Here is a 14,744-nt window from a genome sequence, read left to right on the forward strand (position 1 = left end):
AATAATGCTAAGTGCATTACGCTGAGCACCCCTCAGCAGCCAAGGCCTATTGCTGCATAACTAACAGAGGATTCAGGTTCACCTGATCCAGGCCTAACAATCAACATCATCAAAAAAAAAAAGTTGTAGGTCTAATCTTAAAAATAGAAAGTGTTTGTATCCCAAATCCAAACTGGGAGCTGGTTTCATGGAAGAGGGTCCCTTTCTACTTCTAAATATCCTTGGGACTACAACTAAGCCTGCAGTGTGAGAGCAAAGTGCTCTGTTCAGATAATAAGGTACTATGAGGTATTTAACATTCAATCAATAAAGATTTTGTATGTTTGGAGAAAGATTTTTAAAAATCTGAATTTAACAGGGAACCAGAAACAGAGAGGCTTACCATGGTAACGTGGAAACCTTTCGAGTTCCAGTTAGTCTTCTTGCAGGAGTGTTCTGGATGAAATGAAGACTTTTCAGGGAGCTTTTAGAGTAACTAGATAATAATGATTTACAATAGTCAAGCCTTAAAGTAACAAATGCATCATCTAGTTTTTCAGCATCACTTTGAGACAATAACCTTGTCGAACCTCAAAGCAAATGAGCAGAAAATTGAGGCTACAGTTCACATAGGCTCACAAAAATTGCACAGTGGAGGACTGGAAAAAGTAACCTGGTCTGTTTAGTCTCAGTTTCTGCTGCGACACTCAGATTGCAAGGTAAGAATTTGGTGTAAACAGCATAAAAAGCATGGATTCATCTTGACCTGAATAGACACTTAAGTCTAGAATCCTTCAGTATACAGAGGAGTTTGTGATTGTGTTGATACTGCGAGGTGTGCAGCTTTTGTGGGTAAAAACAAGCCCAAATGATCACATCTCTAATGCTCACCAGGCTTAATTGTTAGTATGAGGTATTTGGCTGATATAGTGTGTTTGGTTTCCACCAAATTCCACCATCCTTGTCTTCTTTGTCCAAAGGACATGCTTCCAGAAGTCTTGTAGTTTGTTCACATGCAACTCTGCAAACCTAAATTGCGATGCTATGTTCTTCTGCCAATCCTTTAAAAAACAAACAAACATCAGTACTTGTTCAGTATTTTTATAATTGTGCTGTTATAAACATGAACATTTGACATGCTAACCGAGGCCTGTAGAGTCTGAGATATCACTCAGGGTTTTTTTTTTTTCTATAAGCATTGAATGGTCTGATGCCCTTTTGCTGGGACATTCATTCTTGTGAAGATTGTGGAATCGTTTTAACAAATACTCAAATGCTCCAGACCAGCAAACTGCCAAAACAGAGATGCTGACACTGATGATAAATTAATCAAGTGGATTTGAGCACCAGCGCCTGGCTGCTACTTATTAATTTGAATTTAAGAGGTAATGTTGTACCTGTTCATTGTCCATATGACTGTTTCTTTCTTTCTTTCCCACATGACTGTAGTTTTTGAGCCTCTTTGAACCACTTCACAATTGTTCTATTGGCTGGCAATAAAATTAACAATAAAAGGAAAGAGATTTAATTATTTTTTGCTCATAATTTCATAAATGTGATGTGTTCTAATGACAATGGAAAATTAAAGTACAAAATTATGATAATTAATAGTCCACTGCAGAGTAGTCATTTACACTTATTAGAAGGACTGACATACTTGTGTTACCTTTCTCTGGCCCCTTTTTGATTTTTTGGGTTAAAAACTACTAGAAAATAGTTATTATAACAGCAAAACTTGGTTTAAGTGTATCTATTTATTTTCCATGTAGTTAATTTCATACTGACATGAGATTAACTATGCAATAAGCTTTGCATTGGATTTAAAATTTGTTACAGAGATACCAAAAGAACATGAGAAACGGGACAGCAAGTTGGCTCAGTGTTGTAGTCGCACTGAACACTAATACAAAAACGTGTAACTTATGTAGAACAGTGTTAAACAACACATGAGACTTACTGAAAAAAACTGTTTCACTTTTCATCAAATTAATCTGCATGACAAAAGTCTCTCTCTCTCTCTCTCTCTCTCTCTCTCTCATATATATATATATATATATATATATATATATAGCGACTCATATGAGATAAGTTAAAGAAACATTATATTATAGTGAATTGAAAGCTTGTCAGTTTAGTTTGGCACAACAGTATGATCAACAGATACACTCCGTGTATGAGGTGCAAATTCAACCCCCACCACAAGAGGGCGTCATTGGTCAAATGTAATTGACAGTATAAATCCGCCTCCCTACTTGGACCTCATCGTCAGAAAGTCAGAACTGCCCAAACTCAAGGAAAATAGATCCATGAAACAGTTCGCGCCACATCAATTTTTATGATAGCCTTTGGAGTCTGTGTGAAGGTAGAATCACACCGCATCGTCATCCTTTCCTTTCTCTAGTAGTCACACACAGTTCAGTTCTCATCTAGAACACCATAGGTCCACTGCACTGATTATGTTAGGCCATGATGGGACTGGTGTGCTGGAGCTTGGCCATTTGTGCAGCTGTAAGCAACAGTACTCCAGTGAGGAGCTCCAGGCCGTAGGAGAGCCAGGCTAGACCGAAGGACCAGCCGAAAGACGTGTGAATGTAGGCCAGACCCTCCTGACCCACCAGCCTCTCAGTCTCAGCCAGTGCCTGGTTCGAGTAAATGATGTAGAGACTGGCGCCGCACATAGTCAGCAGACCTGGAGATTCACACATATACACACACAGGAAGAGGCAAGTAAGTTCAGGGTCTTCAGATTCAAAGAAGTCAAAACTGGTATATATAAAGTATATAGTTAGAGCTGGATCAGGGAACTCTGAATCCTCCCTTTGTTTTGGCTGCTGAGGGCTTCCCATGCTGCAGTAAGTGTTTCTTCACTCACCTCTTTTCACAATATGTGGCTTTACACCACTCTGCATTTATTCATTATAGTTATTATTAATTTCTGACTGTCTTTCACAGAATGTATTTTGTCCCGTCTTCCTCCCCTCACCCCCAACTGGTCGTGGCAGTTGGCTGCTCCTCTCTGAGCCTGGTTCTGCTGAAAGTTTCTTCCTGTTTAAAGGGAGTTTTTTCTTCCCACTATTGCCATGTGCTTGCTCATAGAGGGTCTGATTGTTGACATTTTCTCTGTATTATTTTAGGGTCTTTACATTACAGTATAAAATACTTTGAGGTAACTGTTGTTGTGATTTGTATGTATATATATATATAAAAATAAAACTGCATTGAATTGAAAATTGAATCAGCTGAAAATAGTTTTTTTAGTCCTAACACTACTTCTTTCGTCCCCCACTTGTCCAATTTTCCCAAGATTTTTGGAAACACTACACACCGTTCTCAGACATGCTGAATTTTTGGCTAATAGCTCTTTCAGAATCACCTCGTCGGTGCAAAAATACTATTTTATGTCTGTCAGAGAGTGTTATCGTTGGCATGTTTTTGTAGATTGACTAAAGTAATGGGAACAAATTACATTCAACTGGTTTTGAAAAAGATTGCTCAAAACCATTTTTTGCTTCTTAGAAGCAAAAAAATAACTTAGATGAATGAGGGGTGGTTACTTTTTGTCCAGATTTAGTGTCACATTCACTTAACATTTTCTCCAACAAAATGTTTTCATCAGTGTGGCCAATTATGACATGAAAAATGATTGATTATTACTGAGAGGCCTTTTTGTCTAAATCGTCATACTGATTAGTTTTATTCTGAGCTGATAATAAATTCCCAATTTCTCTGCCCTTATTATAAAAGTTATGTTAACATCTAACTGACATTTCAGTGCTTGTAAAGAGCTCAGTCTCTGCAAAGCAAATAGGAGCTGTGATATCGACTGTATGAATTAGGAAATGAAACAGAAAGTTCAGACGTAGCAGGAGGAGAGGAGACAGATTAAACCCAGACTTTTAGCTCAATAGATAACCTGGGATTTAAGTTGGCTTCCTTTATGGAACTGAAAGCTTTGCATTTTCCTCGATCTCAAGTTTAACAAACTCAGAGTTTTCACCAAACCTGCATCCTGTATCAGGGTTCTGGGCGAGATAGATAAAGGAAATCCTTATTTGGATCTGCTATTAGTTTGGTTCCAGGTTTAGAGGTGGCAATAAATTATATACCCTGTTGAGGAGGATAGCATTTTAGAAGCAAACACCTGCACAAGCTGGCATCGTACTCCAGCAATTCTGAAGCGGAAATGTGTTCTAGTCAGAGCTCTGTGCTGAGAGCTGAGAACGGTAACTCATGAAGCTGCCCAGAATCTCATATTATGAGACACAGGAACAGCACTGACGCATGGATTGTCTGTTATTCTACTCATCAGAGACTAGACTGAGACACACACACCCACACACACACACACACACTGTTCCACAGTGTTGCTATTGGAAACCCTTTTAATTCTGACAGCTTGCTACTGGTTTTAAGGGGATGCAAATGAAGCTACCCAGGGCGGGACTAATAAAGATTTTATTACAATTACACCCCAAGGTGCAACAAACTAGGAATATGATGAGGAAACTGCATCTGACGCCTCATTTTTATGCACTTTGCCAAGAAACAAATAGAGAGACAGGAAATGATTGAACTGCAGCGCATACAGGAAAGACAACTTTTACCATAATAGAGATAAGGAAGTCAAGTAATGGAATAATTTTTCATTAGGTGTGTAATCAGTTTTAATGATTGAGCAGACAGCTAAAAGAATAAATAAAAAAAATAGAAATAAAGAAATCAAATCAAAGATATATTTTATTCAGTGTAAAAACTATCGCTTTTCATTATATCCCGTAACAGGACATGAGTGTCACTGAAGTTTAGATTAGATTTAGTTAGAATAGGCATCTTAATGTCAAGTTGGTTCGCTTCTTTTGTTCGATATCTTAACAGATTAATAGACTGTCTTGAATTTTTTTTTTTTTTTTTTACAGACATTAGACCAAATATTCACCAACTGATTGTGCAAAAATGAGAGTGCCTACGTAATAACACTAGTATCTGCTCAAATAACCACTTTTATTTGCCATCTTACAAATCGGGGGATTTATTGAAAAGAAACAGCTACTAAAGTCTTGAGGGACTTTTCATTTCTTTAGAGATTGCTACAAAAATGGTAAAATAGTTGCAGAGATGTATCGAAACATCTGCAAAGACATATAGAAATTCAGTAAATAAAGCAAAAACAGAGTTGGTACAATTCTAATGAGTTGAAATGAAAGTCAATATTTGATACGATCACTTCAACATAACCCTTAAGCAGCTTTTTACCCCTTGAAAGGCTTCTAGGAGTGATCCTTAAAGCTCTTTCTGAACTAAGAAGTTTCATTAATGTTTCAGGCCTACTTATTGAATGAACACATGGAAACTATTGACATTTGCTGGGGTGTTTGGGATTATTGTCATGCTGAAAAATGAACCCATTTCTAATTAAGATGTTTTCCAGATGGTGGATCAAAATCGGATGATACATTTTTGCATTTAGAATTCCATCAGTTTTAAAAAGATCCTGAACACGACTAGCTGAAATGCAGCTCCAAACCATCATGTTTTACAGATCGCTATGGACACTCACTGTTGTACCTCTATCCTGACCTCCACCAAACAGATTGATGATTTTAACCAATGGCTGAAATTCATCACAACCTTTTTTCTTGTTTTTCTAACTTAAGAATGATTTCTTGACAGCCACCCTTACATTGAGCTCATTTCTGATGAGGCTTCATCAAGGGTCAGATACAAACCTCAGGTCCTGTGTCAGGTCTTTGCTGGATTTCCCCCCATTTTTTAATGACATGATTTTCAGTTTATTTAGTTTTTAGACCTGCCATTTCTTGTTTTGTCCTCCACTTGTCCAGTTTTGGAATTTTTTAAGGACACACTGCAAACCACGCTGAGATAGGCCAAGTTTTTAGCTAATATCTCTCTGTGAATCACTGCATTTCCTTCTCCGTTTTTCATTGGTTCAGCTAGATTTAACAGAAACTGGAACAAAAGTTCCTTGTTAAATTGTTGTTTATTTGTAGCCACAACACTGTCTCAGTTAAGTATGTTTTTATGCTTGAATGATTCATAGATCAGTGTTATGTGGCTTAACAAATAAAAAACATTCCCCTGAAATTTTGAAGTTACGAGGATCGGACTGAAAATGAGTGAAAAAGCTGTCAATGTCCAAAGAAAAACTTTGAAAGGCCTTCAGAAAGCCTCAAGAACTGTTGCTCACGACCACTTTTTAAAAAAATGACAAGAAAGTGTGAATGCTTGGATGCAAAATATTAAGAGTGGGTCAAGACTTACTACAGAAATGTTTCTGTTTTTAACCACTCTTCTGCTGCTGAAGCATTTGTTTTAATGTCACATTCAGGCACTGCAAATCAGACAGCAACAGAATGCCATTCATAGTTATTTACTCATAAACACGGTTTGTATCCAGCACTGAAGCGCCGTTGCCATGGGGGTGTGTGTGCTCAGTCTGGAACAATGTTAAAGTGGGCGGTTAATGTAAACATCTGCACGAATGCCAAGGCCCGAGGCTTCTCAGGAGAACACTGCACTGAGATAACCAATATTAGCCGTTGGTAATTTTAATGTTTTGGTTGTGTTGTGCAAATGAACAATTAAAGACTTCATCCTGTAATATAGCAAAACTCTTGTTGTCTTCCTCATCACACTACGTTACAATCGTGTTCATAAATGCACTGCACGCTTACTAATGGACTAACTCTAAAAATACTCCGACATTAAAAGTTAATTAAATGCTTACAACTATGAGCAGCAGAGCGCCCAACGACAGAGCAGAGCGGCAAAATCGAGAGAGATTAAGAAATGTCCGGCTCGGAGGCTGAGGTCTTTTAAAAAGTCCGACAGTCAACAAGTTCACAAGATGACTCCAATCTAATTCAAGACTTTATTTTATTCCACACTTAACCATGTGCTGCTTGTTAAAGTGAGACTATGAAGAGTCTGTTTAAGTATGTGTTTGTCTATCACAAGGTCCCATTTATGGAGGTCATAAGGCGTTGGCAGAAGAGCGCCCAGAAGATCCAGAAGCTCAGGCAAGTCAAGAATAACTTAATTACTGGAAATAGCTAGATTAAGAGAATGGCATTAACAGTAATCTAACTATTTCACATTTACAGCTTTTTTGACCTACTAAACTAATAATCACTGTAGGTGTGTGATACATGACATCTTAACACTTTCTGTCTTAGTTGTGACCTGAATGCCACTTTTATTACAGTTTCCTGTTTTTCAGTTTTTTCTGTTATCGCCCGGCACAGATTCAATACACACCAAAAAGAAACAGCTCTGTGGTCTGTAACTGTTTAATTCAAAAGTCAAATGAGTAATTCAGCTCTAACTAAGTTATTCTTACTCAGATCATGTTCTGAATTTGGATCAGATAACCAGGTTCAACATTTTACATGGCGGCTGAAACATTTGGAATATTATCTTCGTCTTGTTTGTCTCTTTCACAACTGGGGTGTCTTAACACATGCCGGTTTACTCTGGCCATCTTTTTGAGGCAAACGGTCCTCACTGATTAATGATGCGATGAGAACATATCAATTTCAGCAAACCCACTGAAGTTGAATTATAAAGCTTTAAAATTTAAGATGTGCTGAATTTGAAGCAGGAACAGTAGTTTAGGGGAGCAAAATCAAAAGATGTGTGCTAAAAGAGGCAGCCTGACCTTTAATCTGTGTAATTCATACAGTCATTGGCCATTTTGTTAGGTAAGCCTCTTCAAATGCTTGTTAGCGGAGGAGTCGGTTGATTGAGGGGCTGATGAAGAGGATGCAAAAGACCCACAGTAAGCAGAGAAGACCTAATTATCTGGTCATGTAACAGCAACCTGATGCACACTGCATGGAGACATGGTCAAGACGACCTGCTGAAGTTCAAGCTGAGCATCAGAAAGAGGAAGAAAGGTGATTTAAGTCACTTTGAATGTGGCATAGTTGTTGTTGCCAGAGCAGCTGGTTCAGAAAACTGCTGATCTGCTGGGATTTTCATTTACAACCATCTCCAAGGTTTACAGAGACTGTATCAGTGGTTCAGGCTGCTGCTGTTGGTGTAATGTTGTCTGGATCATTTTTTGTTTTTGGCATGATCACAGTGTACCCATCTTCAATTGGCTGCTTCCAGCAGGATAACACATCATGTCACAAAGCTCAAATTATCTCAAACTGTTTTCTCAAACATGACAGTGACTTCACTGTACTCAAATGGCCTCCACACTCAGCAGATCTCAATCCAATAGAGCACCTTTGGGATGTGGTGGAACAGGAGAGTCTCATCATGAAAGTGCAGCCAACAAATCTGCAGCAACTTTGTGATGCTGTCATGTTAACATGGACCAAAAATCTCAGAGAAATGTTTCCAGCACATTGTTGAATCTGTGCTCTGAAGGCATAATGAGGTGCAACGCAGTACTAGCAATTTGTGCCTAATGAAATGGCCATGGTTGTATACAGATACACAGACACGCTGTTACAAAACCACTGCGATTCCTTAATAACAGCACACTAATTCATATTTTCCCCTCCTGTCAGAAGTTAATTATTAATAAATGTTGCAGAGTTAATAATCACAAGTCAATCAAAACGATTCCCCAAGTAATGCTGTGTCGTTATTAAGACAGCTTACATTTCTGGAGTGAAGTTTTGCTTAAAGATAATTTTTTGGGGAGAGCAGTATCATCGTCAACATATGGTTACATGTAGTTTTTACTTCATTCCAAATGCGATGCATTTCATGTATGAATGAAAGAATTTCTATAGTCCGAATTTACTGCATAATACAGTGTTTATGAAAATAATGACAACTGCAATATAAAATTCTCATTGAAAGTAGATTTCTTAAAACCCATATCTGCTTGTAGTCCATTTACGTGTGCCACATATGAATCATGACCTGTATTTGTAATACTTCTGTGGTCTAACTGACTCATGTGCAGGTCTCATGATGCCCAATAAACACGATGTGAAATTACAGACTATATAAAAAGTACAAAGTGTTAGACGGACACGTTTGGGTGATTGATTGCGCAGTCTCCATTTTCAAGCTCTCTGGCCACACTGGCCTGTGGCAATTGTGTTTTAATGGATCAGAATTGAATGGAGGGTAAATGGATGCACTAAAACCCTTAGCAACTAAGTGTTTTCCGTTTTCACACACCGCAGTGCCCTCACAAAGCGGCTGACCTCACGCGTATTCAATACTCAGAGCTGGACATCTGGACCGATCTTCGTGGGTCTAAGGTTAAATAGATCAGAGTAAATAAAGTGAACCCTAACTTACTGCAGATGAAGAAGTACGACGCCGTGCCGGTGAGGAGGATCGGGCTACGAGCCAGAGAGCTGACCAATCCACAGATGCCTCCAAAGAGCAACAGAACCAGGCTGAGGGGAAGCATCACCACAATTGCACTGTGCATGTCTGGGTAGAAACAGATGGATTATGGAGCATCAGCGGAGTTATAGCTGCCTTGACAGTGAAAGTTCATTAGCAGAAAAGCTGGTGGTGTTTCTGGACTCACTCAGCATGCGCAGCTCGGTATCGGAGACCCCGGAGTAGTCAACTGTGAACGAGTCGATAGAGCCCGTGTGCATCTTCCCACCTGAATATCACATTTAACAACACGGTGATGTTGGTTGAGGGTTTAGATCTCAGCATTTAGAGGCAAAAGTTAAGAAAAGTGGCAGCCTACCTTCGTTGATGCTCCACAGTCCCGAGTGGGAGCTCATGTTCTCAAAGTCGCTGACATTCATGGGATTCATTTCTATAATGTACCAATAATCGGTGCCGAGGGAAGTGGCCAAAAAGGCAAAGCTTAGCATCCCGCAGATGCCAGCTGCGATAACGAAAGCGCCAAAAGATACCTTCATCTTGGACAGGTTAAGGTTTGAGACACGCGTGAAACTCGGTGGCTTCAGCTCATGCGTAACGGAGGTCTTCTGCTGTCGAGTGTGCTTTGGAGTGCTTTTACGCACTCATCACCGCCGGCTAAGTAATCAGGAAAAAATATCCCTCCCCAAAATCTTTCCAATCGACTAATCAAATTGTTAAGGGGAATCGATATTCATTTCCGTTTTCAATTAATGAATGATCACACAGTAACAAAGAGATAAGAACCTGCCTGAGCAGCAGCAGCTCCTGTCTGGGAGGGACTCGGATTCACACTGAAACGCACACGTTTACGCAAAACACGGAGGGAGCAAATAGTGGGGAGTTAAGAGGCTGCACTCATTTGTGTTTGAGTAAAATACTTTAACCTCAATTTCAAGCTGTGGTATGGAGAAAGCTAGAGATGCAAAGGCTTATATAAATATAATCAAATCTAAATACATTATAAATAAAGCCAGACCTTTTGAGTGGAGGATTCATGTTGCTCTAACAGACTACATCTATATTAAAGACACCATAAATAATTATGTTACAGAATCAAATATTTATTGGATATCAGATTACATAAAAACAGAAAGTGTTAAAACGTACGTACACATACGTGAAAAAAGATGACATGAAGGCACACAAAGGAAACATAAAAATGAGTTTGGTGAGGAACAAGTCAATTCTGACAGCTACAATTATTCTCTCCATCTTTCTCAAACACACAAACGAGCTCATGTCATTCATCTGAATCTGTCGCTGTGTCACTCTTCTCCCATGGCTGTCTTGATGATGTCTGCTCGCCTCAGTTTGGCTGCCTCTTCAAAGTTGGTGACGGCCTCATTACAAGATTTGTTCTGTGAGCAAAGGAGATCAACTGCAGATCAGTAATTAAGGCCTTGTTGTCATGGAAATGATTAGCAGACATTATTCTAGTCGGCAAAGTGTTCGCTCGTCAGACATATCCCAAAAAACTATTTAATAAATTGTTATTATACAAGACAACAGATTCATGACTTCCTATAAAGAACGTACATTGATGAACTTGTGCCTCTCTTTCTGCAATCTGTAGAATTCCTCCACAGTCAGCTCTTCCACTTTTTTCTTCAGGGCAATGAAGTGGCAGGATGGCGAATGAGACTTGTGCTCCTTTCTGGCAAAAACAAGAGATAGATGGGAAAGTAAAGAGCTGTGGGCATGTACTCACAAAGACTCCTAAATAATGCCACTGAAACACAAGTCTTGTTAATTATGACAATAAGAGTCAAAATGGGGGACCAGGGGTCACAGGCAAACTCTTGCACATTAAAGGAAAGGCTTATAGGAGTCAACAGCTGTTACTGGAGGAGGAAAAACAAAACAAAACAAAAAAAATAATAAATCACCAAGCCTCACCAAACACTTGTGTCACCGGATCGCTCACACAAGTGTGTTTTTATTACGAGTGAGCCAAAAAGGGGGAAATAACCCAGGGTGAGCACAGATGGTTCTGAGCTGTCATAAAATGTTAGCAAAAATCACTTGGCAATAACTTTGACACCAATTTGGCAACATGTTTGAAGTTTGCTTAATAATACTGAAGACATGCTGGAGACATTAACGACTTGTAAAAACAAGAACGGCTTAAATTTATGGAAGAAATTAACAACTATTGGGCAGTTTATTTTTTATTTCTGAGCCCAGTAATGTGATGTGTGCTCTTACTCTGGGTCATCCTCTGGCTCCCAGCCCTCCAGCTCTTTCAGGCAAAAGAAACACATGGCGATGTCTGGGCTGTTCTCTGAAGGTGTGTGAATGAAGCCGGCTTTAGCCATCTGCAGGAATAAATGAAAATGTCATGTTGCACGAAAAAAAAAAAAAAAAAAAAAACTTCATATACAGCTTTTCACACGTACCACTTGGGTTTCTTTAATTAAAATGAGTCATTTAATATATTTATTACTCACTCTATTTTTTCTTTATTGTATGTCATCTAGACTTTAAGTTATTGAGCTCCATACTCCATTCTATTAATCTTTTGAGACTGTACTATATTTAGGTTTTGTATTTTTTTTTTCTAGCCCTTTTGAATTATTTTGTTTTTTTGAAACCATTTGTTTTGTCATAACACTACTACTACAAATAATAATGACAACAACAACTACTGACAACAGCATTAACTCAAATAACCACTCATTACAAATGCAGGATGCAGAGGCGCATCTCTGAACACACAACACATTGAACCTTGAAGCAGATGGGCTCCAGCAGCAGAAGACCACACTGGGTGCCTCTCCTGTCAGCTAAGAACATGAAACTGAGTTGCAGTTCGCAGAGGCTCATTAAAATCTCTGCTATAAAGTCTCAGTATCTGTTGCGGCATTCAGATCTCAGTGTCAGAATTTGGCATAAACAACATAGAAGCCTTCTGCCTCCTGTCAACAGTTCAGGTATGTGGGATATCTTCTTGGCTGACTTCGGGCCCTTTACTACCAACTGAGCGTCATTTAGGCAACACCACAGGCAACTGATTATTGTCCCTGTCAATGTCCAGCGCTTTAGAACCACTGATGGCTACATCCAAAAGGCTAACCCACCATGTCACAAGGCTTGAATTGCGTAAAGCTGTTTTTTTGAGCTTGACAGTGAGTTCACTGTACTCAAATGGCCTCCACAGTCACCAGATCTCAATCCAGTGGAGAGATTTTGGGATGTGGTGGATGCATCATGGATGTGAAGTCTACAAATATGCTATCATGTCAATAGGAACCAAAATCTCTGAATGTTTCCCGCACTTGGTTGAATCTGTACCACGAAGAGTTAAAACAGCTTTGAAGGCAAAAGGGGGCCCAACGCGATAGTAGCAACTTGTACCTAATAAATTGACAGTACATGTCCATAGTGATGTGACGTTCTGTATTGAGGCTTCAAAGCTTGTGTCGAGTAATTTAGGGGGCGTTTCCGCGATGCGCGTATCGAGGCTTGCTTCATTTATGGGAGGAGCTGAAAATGATGACGTCCGAAGCCTCGCTGCCCGGCTGTACCAGGTGACTGGTTCATGAAGTGGTTCGAACTTTGCCGCGAGCTATGACAGAGATATAAACCCCTCAGACTTCATTCAAAATGTAGGTGTTTGATGGAGAGTTGCGGTTAGTGAGAGTTTGGAGACAGTTTGGAGGTTTATGAGAGAAAGTCAGGAGAGAATGGAGCCAGCTAAGAAGAGGAGGATGTCCTCACCTGTGTGGGAACATTTTGATTTTATTCCTCCCAACAAGGTATGTAAATTTCTACAGAAGATGTATTTTCATAATACTGATGTTGCAATACAATTTATGTTAAGCTGTCTGTACTTTTGTACAAGGTGAAGTGTTTGCTATGTGCCAGGGAGCTGGGCTATAACAACAACACCTCATCCATGCTTAGGCATTACAGAGCTTTGCATGAGAATAAGGGTAACGCCGATTGAGGAGCAAGACCAGGTGAGCCATCAAATGTCATGATAATATTACTAATATTAGTAACATTACTAAATGATATAACAATATTATACAACTGTAATAAGTTACGTGTGTGATTTTATATTTGTGCTTTGTCTTTATTGTCTTTCCTCAGGAGAACAATCTCAAATAGATGAAGACCTGGTTAGCATGGTGATTGAGGACTCCCAGCCATTTAGCATTGTGGAGGACAAAGGATTTAAAAGATTTGTTAAATCATTAAATCCTAGCTATGTTCTCCCCACTAAAAAGGTCATAAAAGCAGTAAAAATGTAGTTTTTATAGAATAAAATGTGAACAGGCAGGACTGAGGCTCAAAGCCTGTAGCTGTCCATACCTCAACATTACAAAAGCACAACGCTGTCCACACCTCACAGTAAATGATCATTTCCATTTTAAGCATTTCCAAATAATCATTTTCCATACTGCCAGTACAAATATACACAGTATACTTCCATCACTACAATATACATGTTTTACACACTCCTTTTGTTGTTGACATTTACAGGCTGTGTGCAAAAGGCCACACTCTTCAAATTCATGCCAACTAATATTTTTTACGTCCAGTAGGTGTCCTACTAGAGCAAATGAAGCTTCAAGAAGCTTTGCACTGGGGTGAACCAATTGGATGAAGAGCTTCAGTGCTTCGTGAAGCTTCATCTGCCCATCACTACATGTCCATTACTATTTAAATTTAAGCAGTTTTAATTGGAAAAAAAAAATAACTCTGATGAATCAACAAGGAAAACAATAGATCCTTGCAGTTAATGTGTCGGTTTCAGCGCGTTAAATGTGAGGATTTGTCGTAAATTGAGTACATTTAGGTTTAGGGACTAGGAGCCAAAACAAGTGTGTATTTAGGCATACAGATGGGGAGTCAGAAGATTTGTATTTCATTTAAATCTACAGCTAAACCAGAGTTTAGCTAGATTGTATTTAATCTGAGCTGCTTTTCTTTTTGCTTTCACGCCAGCTGCTGTTGTACTGTTAGCATGTCAACAGTAAGGCGTCGCTCACCGTTTCCAACCTCAGTTTAAACGTTAACTCACGTTTTCCGGCGTGCACTTGCAGTCTTCGTCGAATGGCCACCCCTCAAAAGTTTTTAACCTATTCTCAAAAAAATACATTTTGATGTTTTCCTCGTTGTATGGATCCATTGTATTCACTGTCGCACGAACCCGTGAGCTAAACTACAGAGCCTTTTCAAATTTCGACGACACTTCAATTCGGCTGTTTTGATTGGTTGCCCACCTTCTTCGTGTGTATATTAGTTAATCGTATGAGCACAAGAGCGCCATCATGTGTTCTTGACCGAGAGAAAAAATAAGGAAATTTATTAGACAAATGCGCTCAAACTACGTTTAAAATTTGACTCAACTTTATTTAAAAAACAAAACAAAACTTGCTCTCATT

The 14,744-nt window shown here is 39.1% G+C and overlaps 2 protein-coding genes across 2 annotated transcripts; both read right to left on the reverse strand.

Annotated features, from left to right (window-relative positions):
- Positions 1–1,398: 1,398 nt before the first annotated feature.
- tmem235b (transmembrane protein 235b) lies at positions 1,399–10,310 on the reverse strand. The gene is made up of 4 exons (XM_040023243.1): positions 9,674–10,310; positions 9,503–9,583; positions 9,265–9,402; positions 1,399–2,668 (listed from the first exon to the last, which is right to left on the reverse strand). The coding sequence occupies exons 1-4, from the start codon at positions 9,849–9,851 to the stop codon at positions 2,439–2,441; spliced, it is 627 nt and encodes a 208-aa protein (XP_039879177.1). The 5' UTR covers positions 9,852–10,310; the 3' UTR covers positions 1,399–2,438.
- Positions 10,311–10,399: 89 nt separating this feature from the next.
- On the reverse strand, positions 10,400–14,570 carry birc5a (baculoviral IAP repeat containing 5a). Its single transcript, XM_040023246.1, has 4 exons — positions 14,381–14,570; positions 11,560–11,669; positions 10,891–11,008; positions 10,400–10,712 (listed from the first exon to the last, which is right to left on the reverse strand). Exons 1-4 carry the CDS (start codon positions 14,486–14,488, stop codon positions 10,620–10,622), a joined length of 429 nt encoding a protein of 142 aa, XP_039879180.1. The 5' UTR covers positions 14,489–14,570; the 3' UTR covers positions 10,400–10,619.
- Between the last annotated feature and the right edge of the window lie 174 nt (positions 14,571–14,744).

Source organism: Simochromis diagramma, unplaced genomic scaffold, assembly GCF_900408965.1.
Source record: "Simochromis diagramma unplaced genomic scaffold, fSimDia1.1 OVJJ01000208.1, whole genome shotgun sequence".
Lineage (NCBI taxonomy): Eukaryota > Metazoa > Chordata > Actinopteri > Cichliformes > Cichlidae > Simochromis > Simochromis diagramma.

What these genes read in the sequence shown, in the direction of transcription:
- tmem235b (XM_040023243.1), bottom strand. Translation starts at nt 9,851, where the DNA reads ATGAAGGTATCTTTTGGCGCTTTCGTTATCGCAGCTGGCATCTGCGGG. An exon ending in ACTGTGGAGCATCAACGAAG is followed by an intron (nt 9,584 to 9,673) that starts GTAGGCTGCCAC and finishes TGTGATATTCAG; the next exon opens with GTGGGAAGATGCACACGGGC. An exon ending in GTCGTACTTCTTCATCTGCA is followed by an intron (nt 2,669 to 9,264) that starts GTAAGTTAGGGT and finishes GTGAATCTCCAG; the next exon opens with GTCTGCTGACTATGTGCGGC.
- birc5a (XM_040023246.1), bottom strand. Translation starts at nt 14,488, where the DNA reads ATGGATCCATACAACGAGGAAAACATCAAAATGTATTTTTTTGAGAAT. An exon ending in GCAAGTGCACGCCGGAAAAC is followed by an intron (nt 11,670 to 14,380) that starts GTGAGTTAACGT and finishes TTATTCCTGCAG; the next exon opens with ATGGCTAAAGCCGGCTTCAT. An exon ending in AGAGGCACAAGTTCATCAAT is followed by an intron (nt 10,713 to 10,890) that starts GTACGTTCTTTA and finishes CTTTGCTCACAG; the next exon opens with AACAAATCTTGTAATGAGGC.